This window comes from Pezoporus flaviventris, unplaced genomic scaffold (genome assembly GCF_033815535.1).
Source record: "Pezoporus flaviventris isolate CSIRO_AGI_PZ_B2104156 unplaced genomic scaffold, CSIRO_AGI_Pfla_v1 ptg000007l, whole genome shotgun sequence".
Lineage (NCBI taxonomy): Eukaryota > Metazoa > Chordata > Aves > Psittaciformes > Psittacidae > Pezoporus > Pezoporus flaviventris.
In genome coordinates this window covers 44395412-44422822 of record NW_026892555.1, presented here as the reverse complement: position 1 = coordinate 44422822, position 27411 = coordinate 44395412, and the positions used below count along the sequence as shown (strand labels likewise).

General features: G+C 37.1%; 3 protein-coding genes and 2 long non-coding RNA genes across 5 annotated transcripts in view; 3 read left to right on the top strand and 2 right to left on the bottom strand.

Annotated features, from left to right (window-relative positions):
- Positions 1–427: 427 nt before the first annotated feature.
- LOC133266889 (transthyretin) lies at positions 428–9824 on the top strand. The gene is made up of 4 exons (XM_061448597.1): positions 428–584; positions 1349–1488; positions 7508–7643; positions 9545–9824. The coding sequence occupies exons 1-4, from the start codon at positions 516–518 to the stop codon at positions 9650–9652; spliced, it is 453 nt and encodes a 150-aa protein (XP_061304581.1). The 5' UTR covers positions 428–515; the 3' UTR covers positions 9653–9824.
- Positions 4672–7469, top strand: LOC133266891 (uncharacterized). The gene is made up of 2 exons (XR_009742556.1): positions 4672–6418; positions 7296–7469. It is a non-coding gene; the product is annotated as an uncharacterized LOC133266891 (long non-coding RNA).
- LOC133266892 (uncharacterized) lies at positions 9663–10990 on the bottom strand. The gene is made up of 2 exons (XR_009742557.1): positions 10221–10990; positions 9663–9951 (listed from the first exon to the last, which is right to left on the bottom strand). It is a non-coding gene; the product is annotated as an uncharacterized LOC133266892 (long non-coding RNA).
- A 764-nt stretch (positions 10991–11754) lies between these two features.
- On the top strand, positions 11755–18203 carry LOC133266890 (transthyretin-like). The gene is made up of 4 exons (XM_061448598.1): positions 11755–11912; positions 13645–13775; positions 16053–16188; positions 17913–18203. Exons 1-4 carry the CDS (start codon positions 11844–11846, stop codon positions 18018–18020), a joined length of 444 nt encoding a protein of 147 aa, XP_061304582.1. The 5' UTR covers positions 11755–11843; the 3' UTR covers positions 18021–18203.
- Positions 18204–19206: 1003 nt separating this feature from the next.
- B4GALT6 (beta-1,4-galactosyltransferase 6) overlaps positions 19207–27411 on the bottom strand; it is a 32804-nt gene continuing 24599 nt past the window's right edge. Inside the window, exons 7-9 of the mRNA XM_061448596.1 lie at positions 24991–25113; positions 24020–24121; positions 19207–22761 (exon numbers count right to left, since the gene is read on the bottom strand). Of these exons, the coding sequence (XP_061304580.1) occupies positions 22614–22761; positions 24020–24121; positions 24991–25113 (373 nt within the window). The 3' untranslated portion in view covers positions 19207–22613. The remainder of the gene's footprint in view (positions 22762–24019; positions 24122–24990; positions 25114–27411) is intronic.

Below are 27411 nucleotides of genomic sequence, written 5' to 3'. Positions count from 1 at the left end.
CTGCTTCAGCCAGACAACAAACTCCATCACCCTTATACTGAGTCTGCATCTATCTATATGTGGGAACTGGTCTTCAGAAAGCACTGACTACATTGAGAAGAAACATGGAGCAGGAGTAAGAGGAAGCACTAGGGCATGATCATGCACAACCTGAGGGCAAGGTAAAGAAGATCTCCTAGAACTGGTTGGATTTCTGGGCAAACAAAGGTCATTTGCGTTATTTTCTGGAGGGCTTTCTACGAGTCTAATCTCCCCAGGCAAGGGTCATGTTTGTGTCCGTTACTTATTCTCTTTGCTCTAGTGATCCTACAGTCTTTCCATTGACTGTAATGGCAGTGCTATTCATGGACTGACTCTAGGATTGGACTGTTTACTAAGCAAATAGTCAGAATCAGCAAATTTGGAGTCATATGGGCACCCAATAAGCAGCCTGTTTTGTTGTCGGATTTGCTATAAAATCCCAAATCCCCGCAGCTCCTAGCTGCTGGCACCAGGGCTCACTAACAGCAAACAGGATGGCCTTTCACTCTGTGCTCTTCATTTTCTTAGCTGGACTGGTATTTCTCTCTGAAGCTGCACCACTGGTGAGTCGCTTTTTATTCAAACTCAATCATTAATGATAACTGAGATTTTCTACATGACTAGCATTCTCTTCATCCATGAAATTCTTTAACCATTTGGCATTGCTGGAGTGTTATTTTGCTCCAATATTTTAAGCAGCTTCTTCAAGATTCCTAAAAAGCCTTTTTTTGTCATTTATCATCTTTTTCAGGATATTATGAAAGGGTCATAGATGTAGAAGGTGTGACCTTTTATTTCTGTCTGTTTCTGTCAGTCCATGACTCACATCCCCTATCTCCAATATAAGAGGTAGCTTTACCTCTTCACCAAACAACTGCTTCTCTAAAACACTAAAAAAATACTTTTGAAGTATGACTAATTCTTTATAGTATAATGAATCTCAAGAAACAAATATTCTTTCAGTTCTAGGGATGTCATAGGTATTTCATCGTTGGTTTCCTAGGCTGCCTGCACTTATAATAAGTTACTATTTTCTTATTTGTTACCTCATTAAAAACATGCACATTATAACATTTTCCTAGGGCCATATGCAAATCTAAATATTTATCAAGCAATCTGTTTGTGTGTGTCAGTGTGTGTAATAGAGTCTTCAGTATAAAACTCTAAGATAGTCTGCTTTAAGAAATAGATGTTTGTGAACCATTTGTCAAAAAAAATTGCTTTTAAGTCAACTTTAGCTCTGCAATAAGAATTCATCTCTTCTTTGAAACAAGGTTTTTGTAGGGCTGATGAACAGCTCCTATTCAACCTCTCCTGCTTTCCCTAGGTCTCCCATGGCTCTGTTGATTCCAAATGCCCTCTCATGGTGAAAGTGCTGGATGCAGTCAGAGGAAGTCCTGCATCTAACGTAGCTGTTAAAGTCTTTAAAAGGGCTGCAGATGGAAGCTGGCAGGACTTTGCTACTGGGTAAGTTACGTGGTCTTATGGAGCCGTTTTCAAGGTGCCTCGGGCAAACAATTGAGAAATAAAGGGAATGGGGCTCTGATCAAAAAAGCTTTCTAGCACATGTCACACTATCACTGTTAACAGGACATGAATTCTGGTCTAAAATCTGTCAGATTCAAGTGGAATTTATCCACAACTGAAATACATGCTAATTGCAAAAATATATTGAGATGCTTCTCTTACCTGTGTAAAGGAATAGGTTTAATAATTATTCTTCTAGCTCTAGTACTATCTTTCATTTCTATAAAAAGAATTAAAAAATACTTAAAAGCCTATTTACCAGAATTTTGTAGGTAATCCAGACTAACCTACTGTTTTATACATAACGGATATAGTTTTATTTGCAGCAGTAAACACATACAAAATCCTCTCTGTAAGATCTGACTGTACACATGCAAATAATAAGCACATTAATTGTCTTTTCCTCTTTAACAAGCATGCTGGTTGGAAGAAACTCCTTGACCAGGGAGTTTTAAGAAGTCCCATGATAACACAGCACAGAAGCATTTGTTTGTGGTTATTTCTATATATCTGCATGGCTTTTGCTAGAATGACAGCTTATTGCCTACAAAGCATCACTGAGGGGAAGGCAATAATACAATTCTCTTCAGTCTTTGGGAAAAGTATGGGTAACAGAGGAAAACATTTTACTAGAATTCAAATAGGTGAGATGATATTCAGGCATTTAGGTTTCATTATAACAACTCATGTAATTTTTATATCAATCAAGAGAAATCTTTAGTAACAGCAGGATATTCAAGCACAGAATGACAAGCACAAGCATGGACAGGAGCCACCAGAGCATTTAATTGTCTTTTCCTTGGATTTTTATAGCACAATTTACATAAAAGCTGCAGAAAAAAAACCCACAGAAGACCACAAGGAGAGAGGTACCTTTCTCTCCCCCTGAAGGGTTTCTTTTTCTAAAACTCAAAGCTAACTTACTTTTTCCCCATTGAAAAGGAACAAGGTCAGGAGACTGAAGGAGAAACAAACACCTCCACTCCCAAATACTGTGTGTTAAACCAGGAACAAATTACTCTCAGAATGGATTTATATACCATAACGAACAGAGAAACACCATTAAAAAAGATACATTGCTTTCCAGGAAAGCAGAGACAAGGATAATGTCTTGTCCTTAATGAGTATTTCTGCCATTATCAAGAAACCCAGATTACTTCAAATGCTTTGTCAAGTGCTCTTGAATATATAATACAAAATACAGTTTACAGAGGAGTAAGATAAATGGAAGATAAATTAACGTTGGTGTTAAATGACCTCAGTTTTGTGGCATAACAGTGTTTTCTTGTTCAATTTGCAATGCTGGTCTCAACAAGCCCAAGGAGACAAATCCTGCAGTCCTCAGCCAACCGCTGTTGACATTTTAGGTCAGCACACCCCTGAGAAAATCAAATCCTTTCTCCTGAAATATAAACTGAGACTAACCCTAGGCAAGTGAGAACCACCGTGCTGGGGGAAGGCAGTGGAAGAACATTAAACCACAATTTTTATTGCAGGTGAAGATTTTGATCTTTCCCTTGACTTGCATCTTAACCAAGGTTTCTTACAGTGACACCCTTGACTTTAGCTGATGACACATTTTTCAACTGAGTTTTCACATTATTTTTCTTTTTCCTTTTTTTTTTCTTTTGGGAAAACCAGAGTTTCTCTGTGTTAAAGCAGATGAAAATCTGAATGCAATCAAAGAATACAATCTATAACTACTACGGTCAGGTTAATAACATTTGTAAGTTACAGTACCTAGCAGATACATGTGGAAAAAATACATTTTGTACAAATGTCTATAAAAAATATTTTTCTCCTTTTTGTTTGTTTGTTTTGACTTTGCTAACACATTTTAGGAAATTAAGCAAATGCATCTAGCAACTGGTGAATTTGGTGTAATGGTATTTAAGAGACAGGAAGTTAGCATAGCAACAGCTAACTTTATTAAAAAGGCTATTTCAAAATTAGTCTAACCAAAAATACTCAAGAAGAGATAACTTGAGCTGAGATGTACTCTGAGGAAGGCCTCAGGGCACAGAGACTGGGAAACATGTGATTTGGGTTCTGTATTAGCTCCTCCCTAGCTTTGAACCTCTCACTCCTCACATGTTCTTGAAAAATCTAGGTCTTATCATATAGATCAAGAGTTGCAGTCACCAAACATAGTTCTCATGTGAGCTAGGCTGTAAATCATAAAAAACAACTGCAGCATATTTGAGTGGTTCCCTCAACATCCTTCTTTCCAAAAAAAAACCAATCTCCTTCAAAATAATAATTCGTGCTCCTGAGATATATTTCTTCAGCATTCTGCATCTTAGCGCAGAGTTTATATCAGTGCAGTATGTAGCGCAAGAGTACATAAAGGCATTATTGCATAGGCAGCGTAGATTTAACCTGGTCACAACATATAACTAAGGTCCAGACAGTGAAAACGTGCATCAGGATTGCAGTCTAGGCTGGAACCATAGTAGCTTAACCAGAGGTTTGCAAATTTCCTGCTGGAAAAGCACAGCTTTAATATGACTATCCATCTTACAGCAGATGCTGGCAGTCCGCATCCTATTAAGAATAAACAACCATACTATATTTATTCCTCAACTCAGACAGTAATACAAGTGCTGTTCAGAAGGGATCGCTTGTAGCCTTTTGCTACCAGGGATGAATGTAGGGCATCCTCTGGCTTGTGCTACTCCCATCCAGGCTCTGAATTGCACACTGTCCTGTTGGCTGTCAATGAAGCAGTACTGCTGAAGGCTTTCCTTGTGATACCACTTGCACTGAAGGACTATTGCTTAATAACTGAAATGAAGTGCCACTAACTCCTGGTAGTGGGCCAGAGTCTTCAAGTGAACTCTTGTTTCCAGTTTCCCAACTGTTCAGTGCAGTTAACATCTCAAACTCTGGGTCAGCAGTTATTAGGGAAAGCACCCTTCAAGATGCATCCATGCTTTTCTCAAACTAAAACTTATGTGTTTACATGAACAAAGATTTTGAGGTAGACACTATTTTTCCTTTTAATGGGTTTTTGTGTAAACTACTCAGCTTCTAAGTAGATGTAAACAAATTGTTATCTTGTACTCTGAACACTTCTACAGGATCCTAGCAATTCTATTTCATGGTTTCCAGGACACTTGTCATAGAATCATAGAATAGGGTTGGAAAGGACCTTAAGATCATCTAGTTCCAACCCCCCTGCCATGGGCAGGGACACCTTACACTAAACCATGTTACCCAAGGCTCTGTCCAACCTGGCCTTGAACACTACCAGGGATGGAGCATTCACAACCTCCCTGGGTAACCCATTCCAGTGCCTCACCACCCTCACAGTAAAGAACTTCTTCCTTATATCCAATCTAAACCTCCCCTCTTTAAGTTTGAACCCGTTACCCCTTGTCCTATCACTACAGTCTCTAATGAAGAGTCCCTCCCCAGCATCCCTATAGGCCCCCTTCAGATACTGGAAGGCTGCTATGAGGTCTCCACGCAGCCTTCTCTTCTCCAGGCTGAACAGCCCCAACTTTCTCAGCCTGTCTTCATACGGGAGGTGCTCCAGTCCCCTGATCATCCTCGTGGCCCTTCTCTGGACTTGTTCCAACAGTTCCATGTCCTTTTTATGTTGAGGACACCAGAACTGCACACAATACTCCAAGTGAGGTCTTGTCAATGAGTTCTTCCTCCTTCTACCTACTGCCTCTTATTAAAGCAATATGAATTAAGCAGGAAATACTAATTGAATGAAAACAGATGTGTACACTTCACAAATTGCCCGCGAACCATGTTTCAAATAGGGCTTGGGTTCTCTGCAGGTTCGGTCTTCGGTCTACCCTGGATCCAGTTGATTTCACTTGTATTGGACTAGTGAAACTTTTGTCAGTCTTCAAATTGCTAAACTTGAAATATAAGAAAATCTGAAAATTAGCATGGCAATTCCTATCCTGTTTCTTCTTAATTTAAGCAAAGGCTCTGTCATTCAGACTTTTTTCATCTACCACTGTTAACCAAAGATAACAAGTAAGATGAAGAAGGAGGCAACAGCTGGAAAAGAAAAGCTGCAATAGCCCAACTAATTGTGTCTCTGACAAGCAGTGCGCCACTGCTGTCTCCCCTTCCTCTCTTCCTCCTCAAGCTTTTCTGTTTTCTGCCTGAACAGTTACTCTTGCTGTAAGACAGGAAAGTTCCACTAGTTCTTCAAGTCAAGACTCTTCATTTTTTCTTCAACTACATCATGTGATTATGAAGTGCTATAAATATCAAATAAATATTTTCAGGGGAAAAAATGTTTAAAAAATCAGAAATAGAAGGAGAGAAAAGAGATAAGTGGGGTTTAGCAGCTAAGTATGCAAATATTTAAACAGCTGTCACGCAAAACTTGGTCCTTTTCAAACAAATAGGGTGCAATGCCAGCTATATTTCCTTCTTCCTTCTGGACTTCATTCATCCATCCACATATTTTTTGTTAATAGCTGAGTACATGCTCTCTCTCAGCTGAGAATTCCTATTGTTCATTTACGTGGCACCCAGAAGAGGTCCCTGCTCTTTGACCAAGGCACTGTATTTCAAATTAATAAAATCTTGATGTTAAATTGCTTTTCCAAGATACTACCACTCAGGGTCACATAAAACTGTATCAAAGGTAAAACCTATGGCCTCAGTTCTAATAACTAGAGAACAAAATAATTTTCCACTAAAATCTCTCTTCTCTCTTTAATTCTAATTTAAGATTTGCCATCTTACCTTTCATCATACCAATCCTTTTCCTAAGCCGCTAACATTTGGTTCCAGAAGGCACTTGGTACAAGTTAAACATGATATTAAAAGAGGGTTCTTAACTATAATCTCTGCTGTAGCAATAGAAATGACAAAAAAAGCCACCCAGCTTTGATTTGTGCTGTGTGGTTCAGTTGATACCCTGGAGGGAAGGAATGCCATCCAGAGGGACCTTGACACGCTTGTGAGGTGGGCTGATGCCAACCTTATGAAGTTTAACCCTGCCAAGCGCAAGGTCCTACACCTGGGTCGGAGCAATCCCAGGCACAGCTACAGGTTGGGCAGAGAAGAGATTCAGAACAGCCCTGCAGAGAAGGACTTGGGGGTGTTGGTTGATGAGAAAATGAACATGAGCTGGCTTCAGTGTGCGCTTGCAGCCCAGAAAGCCAACTGTATCCTGGGCTGCATCAAAAGGAGCGTGACCAGCAGGTTGAAGGAGGTGATCCTGCCCCTCTACTCTGCTCTTGTGAGACCTCACCTGGAGTATTGTGTGCAGTTCTGGTGTCCTCAACATAAAAAGGACATGGAACTGTTGGAACAAGTCCAGAGGAGGGCCACGAGGATGATCAGGGGACTGGAGCACCTCCTGTATGAAGACAGGCTGAGGAAGTTGGGGCTGTTCAGCCTGGAGAAGAAAAGGCTGCTTGGAGACCTCATAGTAGCCTTCCAGTATCTGAAGGGGGCCTATAGGGATGCTGGGGAGGGACTCTTCATTAGAGACTGCAGTGATAGGACAAGGGGTAACGGGTTAAAACTTAAACAGGGGAAGTTTAGATTGGATATAAGGAGGAAATTCTTTCCTGTTAGGGTGGTGAGGCACTGGAATGGGTTACCCAGGGAGGTTGTGAGTGCTCCATCCTTGGCAGTGTTCAAGACCAGGTTGGACGAGGCCTTGGGTGATACGATTCAGCGTAAGGTGTCCCTGCCCATGGCAGGGGGGTTGGAACTAGATGATCTTAAGGTCCTTTTCAACCCTAATTATTCTATGATTCTAGTTATTCTATGATTCTAAGTAAGCCACAGGGGCAGGCTCTGCAATACAGAAACATACGCTACATGGGAGGGAATTATTTCAGATGATTAGAAACCATTCAGTGTAGAATTTGGCTGTGCAGCACCTCTGCTGTTTAATATTCCACATCAACTGTTTCTGTTTAGCATCTAAATGACAGTATAAAATATTTATGTAGATATTTTACCATTACAGGAAAACCACAGAATATGGGGAGATCCATGATCTCACAACAGAAGAACAGTTTGTAGAAGCAGTATACAGGGTTGAGTTTGACACCAGCTCTTACTGGAAGGGACTTGGGCTTTCTCCATTCCATGAATATGCTGATGTAAGTATCTGCAAATATATCTAATAACCTGTATATAATGTAGTGGCATCAGTTGGAAAAAACAGCTGCAGTCCTTTAATACTGCAGGAGTGTCAAAATTCAGTGAAATGGTTCACTGCCACATAACATTGGGCAGATAAAGGCAATATACAACTGGCTAAGCCAAAGGAAGTAGCTGACTTCTGTGCAAATACTGATACAGCTCTTCCAAATGGAGCTGATCCCATTCACCCATTCAGACTAGTAGGGACCTTCGTTCAAAAAAAGCTACATTATTCGAAAGTACACAGTGTTTAAAAACAAAGGAGGCAAAAAAAGAAATAAAAAACTGCTTTTATTGTTGCTGAAGGAATACAGGGATTTGGAAAAAACAGTTTTATGGGAAATAAGCTATTCTTTAAGCAGATGTATTTTGCCCATATCAGCCCCTGGCAATCCCTGAATTCTAGTGTGACCTGTAATTATAGGAAAAGACAATTCTTTGTGATGTCCCTTTAAAAAAAGAAAAAGGAAAAAAGATGCTTAGTACTGAGATATGCAATAGAAAAAAAGAAAAAAAAACAACCCCCAAAAAAGGCATAAAAGTATGAAGAAATAACCATAGTGGGAGCAGAAAAGTTGGCTGTTTCATCAATACTCAGATGTCACAAGTAGGCCAGCAATATAATCATGTCTTATGTCTCCCTTTGCTTTCAGCCCTGCACTGATTTATTGTGTGCTCTTCAAAAATATTGTTTTAATTCTTCAGGCTTAATCTGCCATTAAATTTAAGCTTCCCCAAATTAAGTAGTCTGGAATGGCTACAGTTTGTATTATAGAACATTTTAAACCCTAAGTTTATGAAGGTCTGTGAAGACTAAAACAGATGACTAAGGCCCATGTCCATAAAAGTCTGAGGTGCAGCTTGGGTCATTTAGGTCAAATAAACAATCCTCAAAAACATCCTCTAGCCACCTGGATGTCTGAAAGTTGCTGGGGCATACAGAAAGGCTCACCTCAAAAAGTGCTTAAAAGCACCTCTTTGAGACTGTTCCAGCTAGGCTGTTGAAGAAGACTTCCTTTGATGTAATAGCCCACAGGTCAACAAATTAACCTCAGAAGTGGGCAATGACTGACTGTGTCTGTGTACAAGGTAACGGGAGCCTACAGCCCGCATGTCCCAGCTGCTTAAGACTTTGGCGGGGCTGGGATGTAGGAGGGAACTCTAGTCCTCTTGTAGAAAGCATGTCATGGTTCAGAAAACAGATCAAATATTAGACTGAAGAGAGACAAAGAAAGTGGGAGCTTAAGCCTGGTGATGACACTTTCTTGGAAACTAGGTGTCTCAAGTTCCAGGGACTGATCTGGAGAGCAGCAAACCTGAATTATCTTAGGCCAAGTGTTCTCCTTGTTCTAGCAAGTCTAGACACACAGTTCTTAATGCAACAGCTGACCCATCACCAGCTGTGTTAAAAACAGGAGTGAAGCACGGAAGTACAGAAAACAGCATCGGCTTCTAACAGCCCACCTTGCTTGGACACCTCACACAGAGAGGTTGCATTTAAGGTCACTAGATGGGATTTCATCTCTCTGTCTTTCTTATTGTTTTTTTGAGATACCTCCCGCTCATCTTCCCATTCCACATCACTAACTATTTTGGCTGACTCGTGTGTAGGTCTCTACATTCAAATTCACTGCAGCCAAGGCTCTTTGTGATCCTCACTCCAGATCTTAACACATTTCTCAGTCTTCAGCAAGTACCACGAAGTAAGGGGAGCATTACACTTCAGAAGGGCAAAATCACTGACTGGACAGAACAGGCAAAGTATTTTGCAGAGGAAACGGAGTGTGCTTCTTTATTCTTACTAAGGTAGTTTTGAACATACATTGCTCATTGTGATCACAAGTTTTCTCTTTTCCAGGTGGTGTTCACTGCTAATGATTCTGGTCACCGCCACTATACCATTGCCGCTCTCCTCAGTCCTTTCTCTTATTCAACCACTGCTGTTGTCACTGATCCCAAGGAATAAACATGTACTGTCGTTACACAAACTCCCTCCTCCACTAGAACTATAGTAGGCTTTTAGGAGGAAGGTTTTTCCTACTGCTAATACATAACTTTTTGCTCCATTAGGGTTTTTTTTCCATTTTGTAACCTGGCAAACTTCAGACAAGTCAATAAAATATTACTTCTTTAAAACAGTTTTGATTCTATAGGTGAAGTTTTATTGTGTTCTAAGGTGTCATGATTTACATTCAAGTGCAAAGGACATCTGGAAAATATGCATGGCATGGCACTTGAATTGGTTCTGTTATCTTCCTCCGCTACCTCAAAAAAAAATCTCACCACATGCACTGGCTCAAAATAAGAAAGATATAAAATTGTATTACCTTAAAAAATTTTGACCAAACACACATACTCAAAATAAGAAAGTCATCCATGCTACTCACAGTTTACACACAGAAGAGATGGTCAGGCTATCAACTGGGTCACAAGGTAAACAGGAGAAATTCTGAATACCTAGCAGCAGAATAAACAATGCTGAAGGGCTGTTTGAAATATATACATGCAGAGAACTGAAGGAGTTAAAAGTGTACCTTTACTTAAAACTTCAGGTAAGCCTCAATACTTTGTCTTTTCAGGGGGAAAATTTGCTGCTTAATCAATGTAGGAAGTTCTGAAGCTATTTCAATTAGCACCATTTTTAATAACTTTGATCTTTAACCCTGTTGGCTCTTTTCCAGATGCATTTCAGTTAAATCTCTAATAAATCAAATCTCCATCTATCATTTTAAAAGAAGTCCTAAAATAAAACCAACATCTTAAATTTCTCTTTATATTTTTAGAAACAGGAAAAGGTAAGCTGTAGAGTGACTGTGATTCAAATAATATTGTTGATAAACTGACTGAAGACTTCGAGGGCTTTCACAGTGATTTCTACAGACTCACGGCCTACTGCGTTTAAAGTATCATAAAGCACAGGAATTACTTTTTTTAACAGGATTACAGAAACTACAGAGATAGTTACTGAAATCATGCCATTCAGAAACTATCAGCCTTCACCTGCCACTGACATTGGAGTTTACCTCTACACATACAGCCTTCTGGAATGACTGCATACCAAATGAATTCATAACTTCTAAAAGCTTGCCTTTAACATTTCACTATTCAGTTACTTTGTTCCCTGATTTCTGGACACTACCACAGTTACGCAACCCCTGTAAGCAGTGCAAATAGTTTCAAAACAGCACCCATTTTAAGGTATGCAGATTTCATGGGGTCCTGCTGTTCCTGGGGCTTGAAAACCAGTAGGTTTGATTTGCTGTGGCTTATGCCCAGCCCTCAAAATAGGACGTATGTTTACGTATGTGCAGTAATTCAAAAACCCAAAACCAAATAAAAAATCTACTCTGCACACATCTGTTCATCTGGCAACAGGATAAACCTAGCAAGAGAGTGAATACACGTGTCTAACCAAAGATCAGAAAGGCAAAGTTTAATTTCAAGAAGTAACATTTCCCTAAATTGAAGCAGATGCTTCTGGTGGGAGCTGACTTGAGTTGTACTTGAACTTGTACTGAATCCAAGGGAGAAATGAAGTGACAAGACTTAAAACACTGTTTAACTATGCTTCAGAAATGGGTATGTAGGGATCTGGTTATCATGCTGGAAATGGAAAGTATTATTTTTTCTTGAGAGGAATGCATAAGGTAACTACAGCCCACACATTATCCACTTACTTTTCATGAGAGGTGGGGAGAAGGCCACCATAGAGGGAAATCTCTTAACTGATAAACATGGGTGAGTCAATTAAGCCAAGCCACAGAGAAATTCTCACTGAAACTGAAATTGTCAAGTTGACAAGAAATTTGTATTGCTCTTCATTGTATGAGGTCTTTACAGCACTAATTCCTCAACAGAGACAAATAAAACAGAATAAACATTGTTTCCAAGAAAATAAATATACTGCAGTTGAGCTAGGCAATGTTCACAATACTTCCATAGGCAATGGTAGCAGACACATATTTTTGCAGACAAGGTTCATGTTTGTACGGGTTACTTATTTTCCCATTGTTTACTAAGTAAATAGAATGAATCAGTATGTTGAAAGTCATATGGGTTTTCTGACAAGTAGCCTCAGTTTAGAGGCCTTGATATAAAAATCAGAGATCCCAACAGTTTCTACTTGCTGACGCTGAGACTTCCTAGGGGTAGGCAAAATGGCTTTTCATTCTGTATTTCTCGTTTTCTTAGCTGGCCTGGCATTTGTCTCCGAAGCTGCACCACTGGTAAGTGTCTCAGGATTGAGGTCCTTCATACTATGTAGTCCCAGATTTTCTTTTTTATGTATACTTTAATTCTTACAAATGAAAAATAGGTTATTCTATTTTACTGCAATTCTTTTGATTTCATCAACTGCGGTTCTCTCCTACTGCTCTTTTTCTGGTCCTTCTTTCCCCTTTGCTAGTGACTAGTGAGAAGGTTACAGAAGCAGCACTTGTCATTAGACTCAGCTACGTCAAAAATAATGTGAAACTTGAAAAGAAAAAAATATCTTAATCACTACACAAAAGCCTTGGGCCTGTTGAAAAGAAACTAACAGCCCTTATAACACAATAACCAAAATCCTGTTGTGAGGGATTTCATTTCTTCTGGTGAGACCCACGCTGAGGAAATGCCTTCTCTAGTCCTCTCCCTTTCTACTCTACCCACTACAGTTCTATCCCAAGCAAGCAAGAGGAGATATCAACACTCATCGATGCAAGCAAAGAACAGAGCTAAACCCAAGATCACACTTCCAGAGGGCTCATTTATTCCAGCAAGGCAAGCCAGAGACATATGCTTCAGCCTGGAATTCTTCTAAGATTGACTTGTCTGTCTCCCCTCCTACTCATCCTCTCCTGCTCTGATCTTTGGGAAAATAAATACCTGACCAACCCTTGTGAGGAAGCAGATTTCCACTGAGCTCCCAGGGTATAAAAAACAGGAAAATAAGTAGTGGAATTAGAGCCCCACCTTGCCAATGCCTTAGAACACTAGTGAGGAGCCTCTGCATTCCAGAAAGGTAATGTGAGGAGTCCGGGCATACAGGCAGTATAGATACATGCAGATACATTGGTCTGATATAGGGCAGGGTTCCTGGCTGGTGGGGAACTCAACAGATGACAGACTGTAAGACGGAACATAAGAGAGGGCTCTTAGTTTTTAACATCTACATCACAATTTATTTTGTAATGATTAAATGGAGATCAATGATTGCTATTCTGAGATCATCGCTGATTAGCACCTTCCACAAAGCTCTATTTTCTCACTTTTCACGTACAGACTTAGGTAATGGAAGGTCAAAGTCCTGATTCAACTCCACTTTTGAGTAGGTAAAACATAAAGGCATAACCATTGCTTGCTATTAACATGCTGGGAGTGAAACTACAGCCATCCCATCTTGGAGGGAAGGTTTTCCTCTCCTACCCCTGCACAACTGCCAGGGGGTGACAAATCTGATACAACATAAGGAGAGGCTTCTTATGCGGTGCTTTTCAAATTTACAGGAGAATGAAGATAACTCCATGGCAACAAGACATCATAGTCTCTCAAATGCAGAAAGCTGTGCTTGAATTACCACTCCAAAATAAAGAGTTGATAGATTTCTAAACATTCCTACTACTTTTGGTGATTTAATTATTTCCTGTTGAGGTCACAATCTAGTTACAACTTCATGCTGGAGATGATGTGTACTTAAGCCATGCAAATAGAAAACACAAGTGTGTACTCACACACAGCCGCAGTGCCTCCCCAGTGCACATAGCTACACTCCTGACGGCTCCTGACATCTTTCTTCCTAGTTCCACACAGTATCCAGCCCCCAGAATGCTTTAGGCTACATTTGTGCAGTACACCTTGTTCTTGTTCAGAAAAATACAGTATACTCTATAGATCTAAAGAATAATAGTGCTTACTGCTTTATTACACATCATTGAGAACCCTTCTTACAATACAAAAATTCTCTCTTCCTCTCTGAAGGACTCTGCTGACTCCAAGCATCCTCTTTTTATAAAAATTCTGGATTCAGTCCGAGGAAGTCCAGCTCCAAATGTTCCAGTTAAGTTATATAAAGAAGCTGCAGATGGATCTTGGGAACTGTTAAACTCAAAGTAAGTAATACCAAAATAGTGAGTGAAAGAAGGGAAAGGCAATGGGAAGAGGCCAAATAGTTGAAAAATCAGCTTCACATTCTCTAACATGCCTTTTTTTTATTCAGCAGAAAGTAACATACTATTGAACAAATTTGCTGCTGTCTTTTAACTGTACTACAGTTTCAACTACCAAAATGGTTTTATAATGCTTTTATAATTACTATGAGCCCAAGAAAGTATTCTAAAATACCCTTTAATTCAATCATCACTTCTCTTCAATTTCATTACAAAGGATTATATTACTTTTTAGTACCCAGCAATGAACTGCTGCATTGTTACCAGAAGAATCAGGCAGATTCTTAGGTTTTTTTTAAACTAAGACTCGGGTGGAGCATCCTACCTTTACTGGCTATTTTCCTTCTTTCGAAATGGATTTTCATTTAATCAACACCACAGCTTTAGCAAGAAAACATGAAACTCTTTTGAACATATACAACCTCATATTTGATAGCCACCTTTAATTCAAAAACAAGGAATCAGCCAAAGGAGAAAATCTGGCGATAAAGCTTCCTCATCTCCTCCCCACAGAAAAGAAATTACATTTAAAACGAAAAAAATAATCTCCCAGATATTTAAATGCTGCCATATCTTAAAAAAAAAGGAATTGTGGAATTTCATATGTAGATAACTTTTAAATAGTGGGACTCCAGATGCATTTCTAGACAGTCCATGAGAAACTGTATGCAAGTGGCTCTTTGGTGTTATAAAGCAGCAGGCTGGCAGAAACGACAGTGCTCTCATATGTGTCCCTGAAAAATAGCCATAGTGAAGGCCGCACATACTTGTACAAGGTGGGGAAGAACAATCTATTCACATTGTCCTACTTAAATCACCTTCCACCCCTCAAGTGAGCAGATAGCTTCACACATATTCTGTCACCGGAAATATACGAAATCTTCTATTAAGAGGGTGTTTAGTTTATCTTCATTCAACTCTGAACTTAGAGGCTTTATATAAAGATACTGGGCCGAACAGCTAGATGTTGACTAAAGCCATAAAAACATCCTTAACATTTGAAACAAAGAACAAAGTAACCTTAAGATAAGGTGTGCAAACATTGTGATAATAATAAATCAACCTCTCCAGCCTTCTTAATTTGTAAATAACTGAATTTTAACAAGAGATTCTGAAATAACTGTTCTCAGTTAAAAATATGTTTGGGTTTAGTTGAAAAAGCTTATTAAAAAAAATGAAAGTTTATCTAATAATGACCAATCTACAAAAATAGAGACATTCAAATGGATAAAAAAAGTCTGACAACTGACTACAGAGCAACTTAGAAGTTACAAGTGCTATTCTATGACTCACACGCTACATTAAAGTACAAATCTTAAGTAATGCATTGGACAATGATATCAAAAACATTGAATTCTTAATTTTTTTATGCATGCAATTTGAATAAAATATGTTCAGAAAAGATATGGCAGCCAGAACACAAAACAGTGGCTTGTGACTACTAAAATCAGACACTAGCAATGGATAACCTACCCAACCAAAAACCTAGGATAATTTATTTCACAGAAATAGGTTTCAACCAAGAGACATGTTTAAGAGACAGAATTCAATATTGGTTCTGGAGCCCTAAATTGGTTGGTGTTCAAAGGTGCATCATTTCAAGGCAGAACTATGGCCTTGGATAGCATTGATAGCATCTTCAAATAAAACAAAACCATCTGTTTGCCAAGGATGGAAAATCAACTGATCAATACAGACAACAGGGTATTCCATAAGGCTATGTTGGCTGACCTCCAGTAATTTCAAATAGCAGACTTCAAATTTCAAATAGCCACTTGTAGAGAAAAATTTATACTCAATACATCTAAATAAGAACAAAAAAATCAAGAGTTGACCCTACTTACTTGCACAGTAAGTGCACCATAGAGCTCCTGCATTGCTTACAACAGTGGCAAAGCTCTCCCTCTGAGTGGCTAAATTTAATTAACTCCAAGACCCTGCCAAGAGTCTATGAACAATAATGTCAACTTCTGGCTCACCCTCAAGCCATACAGCGTAGTGACATGGCAGGCAGCCAGCTGCTGTGGCAATGGAGGATATAACAAATGCCAGGATAAGCTCTGAAGCATCCATAATACAGATGGACATACACCATTCCAGACCAATAGAAGTATTTGTCACATTACTTAAGCTACACAACGTCACTCAAATTCAATTGCTAAGATCTGCATTCTTGGGGTTTCAACCAAAATATAAAAGTGCATTCTTCTGTCATCACAGACAAACCAATGACAACGGCGGGCTCCATGAACTCACTACTAAGGAACAATTTGTAGCAGGGTTGTACAAGATTGAGCTTGACACAGCCTCTTATTGGAAGAGTCTGGGCTTGAACCCCTTCCATCACCATGCTGATGTGAGTATTCATTTTCTCCTGTACTTTAGCTGCAAAGAATACAGATCCTTTACCTGTCTAGGCTTCAATTAGTAACTAAATGTTGAGCTTTCTTTTCACTTTAAAGTGTTTCTGCATTAACACTTTAAATCTATAGCCTCAAAGCTTTTTTAACATACTCGGGAGAGAATGTAATTACTAGCTTCCCCATAAGTCTCAATAAGCTCTTAGATGCATTACTTTCAAACAGGTTTTCCAGCCTTCTACCTCTACTTAAGCCTGTGATTCTTTCTACTCTAGACACCTAAGGGAGAACAACAGGTGAATTATTCTATTCCTGGGAAAATAATTTTTTTGCCTTTTGGATCCAGGAGTTTCACAACTGTAGGCAGTTTATAATTTAGATTTTTAAAGATAATGGAAGTATGAAACGCATTCTGGATGCTTGGATCCTCAGGTTAAAAAAAAAAAAAAGTATAACAGGCCTTTTTAGTTTGCATGGGATAGATTGGTTAGAGAAGGTGGTCTAAACCAGCTACCAGCTGAGGCCAACTAGAGGGTTAGGGACTCCATGGGGGCTCTCCCCTTCCCCTCCGCAGTGTCAGACCTTTCATATAAGCTTTCAGTAGCAGCTGCAGCCCTGTATTATTGTTTACTGGACTGTGACAGACCAGTGAACACCACCAGCCATACAGTTTGCAACTGCTGTCCAAACAGCCATTCCTCATCTCTTGAAGAAAAGGTAGCAAACCCCTGGGTTAAACTTTGTTTCTGCCTCCCTAAAATATAGATGAGAAATTATATTCTTATTCTAAACAACAATGAAGGTTAACACTGGATAGTCTTGCCTTCTGTGATAACTAAAACAAAAGAGGCAAGATGATTTAAGCATGTAAGAAATTTATTATACATCAAGATGCTTAAGTCTATATTCCAGACTAGAAATAAATTTAATACAGAGTGCAAGAGCTCCTTTCTTAAAAATAAGCCTCAGTGGGGAACATCATGTTTTTGCTCAGTTCACTGGTTGTTTCATATGCATCTTTTTTACCAATGTTGAAAGGAGCAGAAGCTGTGCACCACAGAATTATTAGACTACCTATTTTAAAAGTTGACACCCATAATCTCACACAAATAATTTTACTATGTAAAAGGAGATATCAAAGGATAGGATATGAGCTGGGAAAGATGTTAAAAAGACTATTATAAATCATTCATATATAAAGTTATTACCATGTTGCGGCTGAAGGACTAATGCCGTTCTTCTCTACCTACTAGATGTAGGTAAAGAGAAACTCATTGCTTTGTATTTTTGCCTGACGATAGTGACTGTAGCACTATGTTTAATTCTGTTCCTCAAAGCTCAGGACTTCATAAGAGCAACAAAAATAGTCAAATACTTCAAATACTTGAAAGAATGCCTTTTTTATTTTTCCATTTTTAATAAAGACAGTCAATGGGTTCAATAAGGAACCACTTACAAGTATCAACAAGGAAACCATTATTTGGATGATAAATATATTTGATGAAATTTTAAATAATATATGTGACAGGGATGTTTTTAGGAAAGGATATTTAACGTGGAAAAACTGTGTGACAGGCAGTCACAGATCACTGTGATCAAATCACAAGAGAAGGTATTTTCGAAGTTTTGTGAGAGGTTAGATAAAATGATTACAATGGTTCCATATAGGCTCACAGCTAGAGATCATTTCTCATTTATCTTGTATGTTTTCTTTTTCCAGGTGGTGTTCACAGCTAATGATGGTAGTTATCGACATTATTCCATTGTTGTTCTCCTCAGTCCCTTTTCTTACTCAACTACAGCAGTAGTTAGTGAGCCAGTGGAGTAGAAGCAAATATTAAGGATGGCAATTTAGAGGTGTAAATTAAAGATTCCATCAATGGTAAGAACTTAGTTTCTAACTGTATCAACAGCAAATCACTTGTTTTCTCACTTTGTTAATTTTATGAGAAACATGTATTGATTTTGCTTTCAAATACTCTTCTGAATAAAAGTATTCTTTATTTCTGTATTCTGTAAGTATTGTTCTTCTGAATAAAAATTTAGGGTTTGAAAAAAACACATTAAGCTTAGAAAAAAATTGCACTGAAACTCCATTATTGAGACTCTAAGAATAAATCAAGGTCTTCCATGAAGTTAATAAACTATACTCCTTGCAAAGGAAGATAACAAACCGCATCTGAAAGGGGTCTCATGAAAAGCAAGCCCACAAGAAACACAATCTACCACCTACCGTCATCTACACTTTATCACTGAAGTCCACAATAGATGAAGTTGCATGGGACTACTACCCAGGATGCCACATAATCACCAGATTCTGATTTTTAAGATATAGAAGCAAAAGCAGCTTAAAAGAGACAGCAAGGTAGAATAGCAGTTAAGGATGTTACACATACTTAAAATACCTTCTTTCCTGCTTTCCAATATATTGTAATTGGTGACTCTTTCAAGAAAAGTCAGTATCCAGCGCTGCAGAAAAGTATATACAAAAATACTTAATAAGTTTGTGTACTTTCATAAAATTCTGCAAATACCTTTGACCCCAGATGAAGTACTCCCAAAAATTACTTGCATACCTCTAACCATCAGACACTTTTGTAATAGCTACAACATACAAAGAAAAATAAGGATAACTGATGATTCCTGAGAAAAGCAGCTCCCTGTTTAATGCCAGGAGAAATAGGGATGAATACTTCTATTTCCCATTCTTATAACCCATACATAAGGAAGATTATTCCTAAACTTAGAGAGCCATTAGGAGAGCCACTGGAAAAGCACGAGTCATTTATCCTAATAAAACCAGAAGCTGAATGCATATAAATACCAGTAAAGGGAAACCAATTTGTTAGCCTATGGCTTGTTCCCATCACTGCCGAACCTGTTATATCTGCTGGCCAGGTGTTCCTTTTGTTGTTACTTCTAGGGACTAAGCACTAGAAAAATGAGTTCTTTGTCTATAAACAAAACTCAAAGAAGACAGTTCTCCACAGAAGCTCAGAATAAACAAGCCAACACAATCTTTAGAACATTATATTTCATAAAAGACAATGATAAAAAAGTACAAACATTTGCATGAACAACAAAAAAAACAAAACTATGATAGTACACAGGAAATTCCCAGCATTTGTTTTAGTGCATTTTTCATTAAGACTATCTTACACACCTCTACAAATAAAATAAGTACTCTTCCTCTTGCTGATACAATGGATCCTTTTAATATTTTTAAATAACTGTCTCATTAGTTACCCACTACAAAGTCATTAGTAAACATAATGATAGAAAAATAGACTGGCGAGATCCAAGAAAAAGGACATTTTGCACTTGTTTTTCCATATACTGTCTATTGCAAAATTGATTTTATATTTTCTCCTTTAATTTGTAATACAGCAAATGGGCTGAAGAGTACCACAGCATATCAACCAGATCCCACTGTTAGTATTTCTGTAATATTTTCACTTGTTAATTTGCAACACCTTCAGGGTCTTGTAAAATACTCCCTCTTTCTTCTCCCTCCATACTCACTCCTTGAAGGGAAGACATGCTTAATTTGCCTTGAAAGCAATGCAAAAGGCAATGTGATTGGCTTCTCTCTACATTTTACAAGAACCATGAAAATATCAAAAGGAATGTGCACAACTCATAGTTCTGCATCGTATTTATTTTGTTTGAAGGCACTGTCTATGTTAAAATTCACTACAGAATAGTACTGAGTTCAAGCAGGTAGTATACAAACACTTTTTTGATATAATTTAACATGGCAACTTTTAGAAGTTCCCAGCAAAGTGATAAAAGGTATTTAGAGAAGAACGTTGGTTAACAATTCATAATTTAACATCTATCTTTGGGGCATCAAACCGAAAACATTTTAGGAACTCAGCTACATGTCGTAATCCATTCACATACTGGTTTAAATCACATTTTTTGAGACCTTACATGATTAATCACTTGGACCTGTAAAGTTATATTAGCTCAGCCACAGCATATGTGTAATATAGTATGTATATAAGTGTGTATATATACATATATATGCAGTAGAATTTTTAAAGATTGCACAGTAATTTCACAGAATGCCTAACAAATAGGCACAAAAGCATGCTTCAGAAAACAGTACAGACCTACAGTACCAAAGGATGTTTCATAATCATAGGTATTAAATTGTAGGTGAACTAATACTGAAAACCAGAAATTACATCAGGGATTTAAAAATTTATTCAACAGTTCTTAAAGAATTGTATTAGTCTGCTATAAAGTAAGACCAGTTTTATTTTGAAGATATAATTGTTCATAGAGTGTATTACCTCACATTTATCTAGATGCTTCAGAATATTCTATACACTCAGTTATAGAAAAGTGTATCAGGAAGTGATAAAACCACTTAAGCATGCTTTTGAAGGATATTTTGTTCACTTTATGCTCTTAGTTATTTTTATTGCATTACATCATTCCTAAAGCATATTAGATTAACTGATAGATTTCAAGGTAATTCCAATATGGTTCTCTGTTCTCAACTACTTAAATCATTACATTTCTACTAAATATTTGGGATGCCTACAACTAAGCTCCTAACTTTACTGAAGAATGGCTAAGGGCAAAATTTGCTGCTGGGATGTCAAAAAAATAAAAGATGTTTATGGCAAACAAACTCAAATATACAAAGCACCACACCATCTGTGGTAGCAATTCAGGAAACCAACACACAGTAATGAGTTAAAGTTAATATTCTTTGTCAACACTCTTACAGAACACTCTATGGATAAACAATCCTTATTATATACTGCTTTCCATTCTTCATGGGAGCAGAAGTCACTCTTTGGTTCCTAAAGAGTTGAGTAACTGTGACAAACAAAACAGCTTAGTAGATCTTGGTCAGTATCTTTGCATTAACATAGAAAATAAATGCTCCAGTTGTTTTCCTTAGTATTAACAAGGGATGTAAAAAAATATTGGAAAAACATAATAATGCTTAGCACTGGGATACTTTTAGGTAGCATAACATTACAAGGAAACAGAAAATAAGAAGATATGTTTTGCATTATAAGCCAAGGAAAGGGGCTAGTTATATACAACACCACAAAAAAAAATAGAGAAATAGAAAGGACCAATCCTTAGTTGGACTGTGCAACCTCAATCTCATTGAAAGTCATCGACTTGAGGATACTCAGTGCATCATGGAAGCACTCAGCACTCTACCAGAATAGGCCCTTAAATAGCTATATTGATTAATATATTATGAGTGGAATTTTAAAAAGCACTTGGATTTGGCCAGCTTTTAGTTCCACTTAGGTCATCACATCATCATCAGCGGAGCAGTGTGACCAACATCGTGGTTCTGAAAATCCCACAATACAAGAGTTAGAACTATTAGAACTATGTTTTATTATTTTCTTAAAAATCTAAATTAAATATTCTTCCAATGAAGACACATTTTTGGCTCTTCTGATTTTGGAGGAATAAAAGTGCTGTTTACTAGGATTTTTTTTTTTTTTTAAAAAGAACAATACCAAAATACTGTACGCACCCAGACACACTGTTTTAGGCATTAAAATCCCTGACATTGACACTAGTGGCACACTTGGAAACAGTTCCTGTAGATCATAAAACGCAACAACGGCAAGATTTTCTGTAATACACATGCAATATGCATATAAATAGCATTTAGATGGCAAGCAGGGTATCATACAATTTTGCTGGCAATAAATAAAATTAAAAGCTTTCTTTCTAGCACGTTCATATATGAAATTGATTTTTCTATACAGATATGCAGGAGGCCTAGAGCTCAAAACTAGTATAACAGTTTACAGTCATAGCTGGCCAACAATTAATATTTCCTTCATTTCACATAAGGTATAACCTTTTTTTAAGCATACTTACATTTTACACTTGTTCTTTCATGCTAATAAAAACATTCCTATAGAATTCAAACAAGAACACACTCAAATACATACTGAAGCATAAAATATTGATCAATTTAAAAGCAATGTACACACATTCATTTACATCACATATTTACAAAACACGTTTTAAAAAGAAACAAAAGCATTCATTTAAATATTGGGGGGGGGAGGCAGTTTAGTATAAAAAAATTCCTGGAAGAGGCCTCTGTCCCTACTTCCAGAGAAGCTACAAGTCTGTTTTCTGCAGTTTATTTAGTTGAGTAGTTTAGATAGAGAATATGAAGAATGAAGGCTTGAACAGTAGTCTCATGCTGTAAACATCTGAGTGGTAGCTGCTGCCTTTCCTTTTTGAACAAAATGCATGGTACATACAATCACTTCTCATTGCTAATATGCATTATCAAATGGTCAAAAATCTCTAATTCTTAAGATGCTGCTTGTTGGTTTTGTTTTGTTTTACAGCGTCTGTTAGTAGCTTCCAGTGTTAAAAGTTTATTCCGGTAGGGTAGCTTGTCATTCCACTTTCATCAATAGTCTCTAACAGGAGCAAGTTCCGGTATGAGATTAACAGTTATATTTTTATACAATCTACTGACAAGTATTTTAGGAGTATATATTAAATTGTTCAACCCATCAATATACTGACGTTCTCTGGAATACCTCAGAAGTTTATATCTGCAGAGGGAGTTGGAAGAAGAAAACATGAGAAACATTTGCAAGACGATTCAACTGATGTTAGACATGATACTGTAACACTCATTTAATTCTGAAATATGCTTTAAATTATGAAACTACCTCTCAGCCCTTGAAATTACAAAATTGCCTACCTAAGCTTTCAAAGAAGACACTTTCCGGTTTTTCAATACAGTGATATTTTATATTCACATACACAAGTTAACATTAAGACTAAATAACAAAGAAGGAATTCAATATGTGTACTTTTAATGGTCCCAAACAAAACTGATTTTTAAAGAACATTGAATTTCTTCATGTTCTTTCACTATAAAACTCAACTATAGAGCTCAGAGAATATCTAGGAACCGTCACTGTTTATCATTATATGCTTAAAAGTTGGAATTGTTCTTCATTTCATTCTCGAGACTCCTGCATTTGCAAATTTGACTAAATTTTGACTAAAAAAAAAAACAGAGTTCCTCTTCCCCAGCTTACATATATATAATTTTAATTCCATATCAGGTATTTATTCATGTCTATTGTACAGGTCTTTTTTTTTTTACATTATGAATAAAGCAGAAAAAAAAAGATGCTCCCAGGAAAAAAACACCCACTGTTAACAGAAATGAGCAGTACTTCTAATTTCCTGAAAACACATACCGTAAGCCCTTTATCTTACTTTTCACATACTAATTTTTAGGTATAGCTCAATTGCTGCCTTCTATTTGCTATTTCAAGGTAGAACCTACCGGCCAATTAAAGTGGCTTTTACATCTTTGTAGCAAAAGAAAGAAAACCCAAAAGAAAATGTTCACGTCAATATAAACAGGAAATGGAAAGAAAGTAGCTCAGAAAAGAACGAATATGATGGAAGAAACCAATCCTTGAGAAGTTTTAAAGCTTGTTTTCATGCAGGAGTGATTTTCCCTAGATGCACTGCTTTCTTTTGCAGAATATCCAAATTAACCAGCTAATGGAGCCCTGCCAGCACTAATGCCCAAACTATTAAGGAACAATAACATTCTGCATCAAAGATTATGATGATAATATCTTCTGACACACAAACTTAGTCTCTCTCATGGTTAAATAAGAAACATCTGAACAGCAAACTGTGTTTAAGAAAACACAAAGTTTAGCATTAAAGATGGAATAACGCTGATAAGCACTGACTGTTTGTATGTGTGGAAGATTTATATACGCGTAAGAAAAATTCTACATCTTTAGTTCTAGCATTCGAACAGTTTTCCGTTTCCCTTACCGTCCTAAAAACTGGACTTCACCTCTGTGATGATGAGGAATGGATTTGTATTTCCCTAAATCTCCTTCTGGTCTTGTTACATTGTATCCAGCATAGTGAACCCTGTGGTACAATACATAAACATTTTTCTGAAGTGTATCAAAGAGACGGTTTTAAAAGTTATAGCAAAAGTGAAAAATGTGCATCAAATCTTTTAAAGCTGGTCTTTGCATTCACTGACATCCTCTCCCTAAAATACCGAAACACTCCTAAACCAACAACTACAAAAACTGGCAAAAACCAATGAAGTGTGAAATAATAGTAGTAATAATTATAACTATTATTATTTCCTATTTAGTATTTCCTGCTTTGTTCTTAAAGCACAACTGCATAAAAATAATCAGAAAGAAAGAATAAAAAACCTACAAACTCTTCCTTTAAAATATCTCTTTACATATAAACTTATGCAGTCACTAGGTTTCAACAGCTCAACCGGAACATTTTACACTTGTTTACTGTAAGCAGTTTGTAGTAATTGCTGTCCATTGTCCAATTTGTGAATATTACTATAGTCACAAATTAGCCTCTGTCTCCAACACTGCTCCTCACGCTTACTCTTCATGTCTGTGGGATGGTATTCCATAATGCCAGTAGCAAGAGAGATGGAAATTAAAATCAAAACACAGTGCATAGGAGACTAGAAGGAATAAGAATAAATATGCTTAATACTGGTATCTACTGTTAATTCTGTTATTTGTTACAAGATCTCACTCTTAAAAGCCGAGGCTAAGAAAAAAGAACATCATACTTATCTCTTCTAATGGTATGTTCTGATATTTTTAAAGTGAACTCTTTAGAAGTGTTAGAATTTGTTCATCTAAAACAAATTTTAAAAAGGTAACATCTGACAGAAAAAAAAAAACAACACCTAATAGCTCTCAAAGGGTGGATTGCACAAAACAATGAGAAAGACGTAAGTACTGAACACTCACCTGTTCCAAAGATCATCATCTTCTCCACCCCATCCCCAAAAGGCATTTGGAAACCCATTGATCTTCCTGAATTGCTCTACTGTCAGGCCACTTACACCACCAAAGAACTCATTGTATGGAAGACTGAAAACAAAAGGCAAATTCTGTATTATTAGCTGAACTTAGATAGGTAACCTTCTCTTTGAACGATACCTTTCAAAAACACAAGAACCCCAAGCTAAGGACATGAACAGATGATGAACAAATTTACTAAGCAAAACTGGCTCACAGATCACTGACATTAAGTAAGATACATGAAAGTTGAACAAAATGTTTGTAGTAGTGTCTGATTTGCATACAAGCTACTCTTAAACTATCTCACATTAGTATCATGAAACAGAAGTCTACCACATATTTCAGATGGCTGATTTAGACCCATAGCTGAAGTGTTAAGTGAAATCCTCAAACTGTTGTATTTCAACACTATTTGACTGGGAAAAAAAAAACTAAAAACATCCTCTTTGATCATCTGAAAAAATTACAATTAGTAATGCATCAATCCATTAATTTTAATTAGTAACTACATCCTACAGAACTGTTAAAACTCAAGGGGAACAGTTTAACAGTACATATGTAACCACAGGAAAAAGCATACTTATTTGAGAAACAATTTTCCAGGTTTTAGAACTTTTGAATCAAAAGGATCTATAGGCAAGTTGGTTTAGGTTTGGGTTTGTGGGGTTTTTGTGGTTGGTTTGTTTTTTTTGTCAGTAAGCATACAGTATTTCCTAACACATATTATTAAACCTACAAGAAATCTGGAGAGGGACTTTTTACAAGGGCATGGAGTGATAGGACAAGGGATAATGGCTTTTAGCTGACATTAGGAAAACATTACTCATTACAAGAGTGGTGAGACACCAGAACTGGTTTCCCACAGAAGTTGTGGCTGTCTTATCCCTGGAAGTGCCCAAGGCCAGGTTGGACAGGGCTTTGAGCAACCTGGTCTAGTTGAAGGTGTCCCTGCCCGTGACAGGAGGCATGGAACTAGACGATCTTTAAGGTCCCTTACAACCCAAACCACTCTATGATTCTATGATTAAGTAATAAAGCAGTTGGCCAACATGAACAGACACTATAGCTATATAACATAACATACTAAGGCCCAGGCAATGTGACTTCCAGTTCTCAAAAAATATTTTCAATCTAAAAAAACAAAAAAATTTAAGTATCTATATTTACTTCCATTAATATTGATTTGTATCCTTAACCTAGAAGCTGCCACAGTAAAGTGTGCTCCTCTTTACAGAAAAAGCACACAATTTCATGAAATAAAAGTAATCAAACATATTTCTCAGGCGATGCTTCCAAACCTGGAACCTTCAAGAAGTTAGGACTATCTATGAAAAGATTTACCATTGCTTAGGACACAATTGCCACACTGAAGGACAAATAACTCCAGAATGCAAGGGGAAAGAAAAAGAAATACACAGTCACATAATTTCTGACCTCTGCGGAAACACAGGATTCAACCAAATCTTGTTTTTGGGGAAGGTTGTTACTATATATATATATATATATATATATATATCCCTACTCAAATGAAATAACAGGTGCTCTAAAATCCCAGAGACACCCCACTCCCAAAAACTAGAACATACATCCCCCTCCCAAAAAAGTCCCAACCAACAAAAAAAAAACCCATCAACAACCCAAAACCAACCCATCAACCAAAAATAAAAACAACCAGAGTATGACATTAAATGGAACTATTTGAGCTTTATATTCATATGTATGTATGTGGTACACAAGCACTTTTTGTATATATACATAAATATGCATTTATTTTTATATTTAATAAATATGCATTACTGCATACATTTATTTGCATAAACATTTTGTAAATCTTTATTTTGACGTTTTATAAACTTTATAAATTTATATATCAATACATAAGTTATTATGTAAATACATATTTTTTTGTTTAATTTAGATATTTTTTAATACATACAAAATCTTTACAGGTTTGACTGCCAATTGACTGACAAACTGAAGACCAAACACTGTCATGTTTTCAGTGCATTGTTTTTGATCTGTCAGGTTGACCAAGTTCTCAAGTTGATAAACTTCACAAATTTTCAGGATGGCAAATACATACATCTAACAAGCAATAAGCTACAGCTTTATATAAAGCGACATAAGATAGCAGAGTGTTAAAAAGCAAGTGAAACATCATCAATGTAAAATGGCAGAAGTGTAGAAAATAACAAAACAACAGGACCAACTATATTCATCAAATTACAACAGGACTGAATACAATATACCAAGTGTCCTAGCAGTAAGAAAATCTCCCATTTAAAAATGAGTATAAAGTAGAAATAACTTGCATATTCATAAGAAAATTAAGATATTTTTCCTGTAATATTTTGCTGAAGATTATCT

Bases quoted from the DNA above. Each gene is read 5' to 3' on its own strand.
- LOC133266889 (XM_061448597.1), top strand. From the start codon at position 516: ATGGCCTTTCACTCTGTGCTCTTCATTTTCTTAGCTGGACTGGTATTT. The intron at 1,489-7,507 runs GTAAGTTACGTG...TTACCATTACAG, and splicing joins TGGCAGGACTTTGCTACTGG to GAAAACCACAGAATATGGGG. The intron at 7,644-9,544 runs GTAAGTATCTGC...TCTCTTTTCCAG, and splicing joins CATTCCATGAATATGCTGAT to GTGGTGTTCACTGCTAATGA.
- LOC133266890 (XM_061448598.1), top strand. From the start codon at position 11,844: ATGGCTTTTCATTCTGTATTTCTCGTTTTCTTAGCTGGCCTGGCATTT. The intron at 13,776-16,052 runs GTAAGTAATACC...CTGTCATCACAG, and splicing joins TGGGAACTGTTAAACTCAAA to ACAAACCAATGACAACGGCG. The intron at 16,189-17,912 runs GTGAGTATTCAT...TTCTTTTTCCAG, and splicing joins CCTTCCATCACCATGCTGAT to GTGGTGTTCACAGCTAATGA.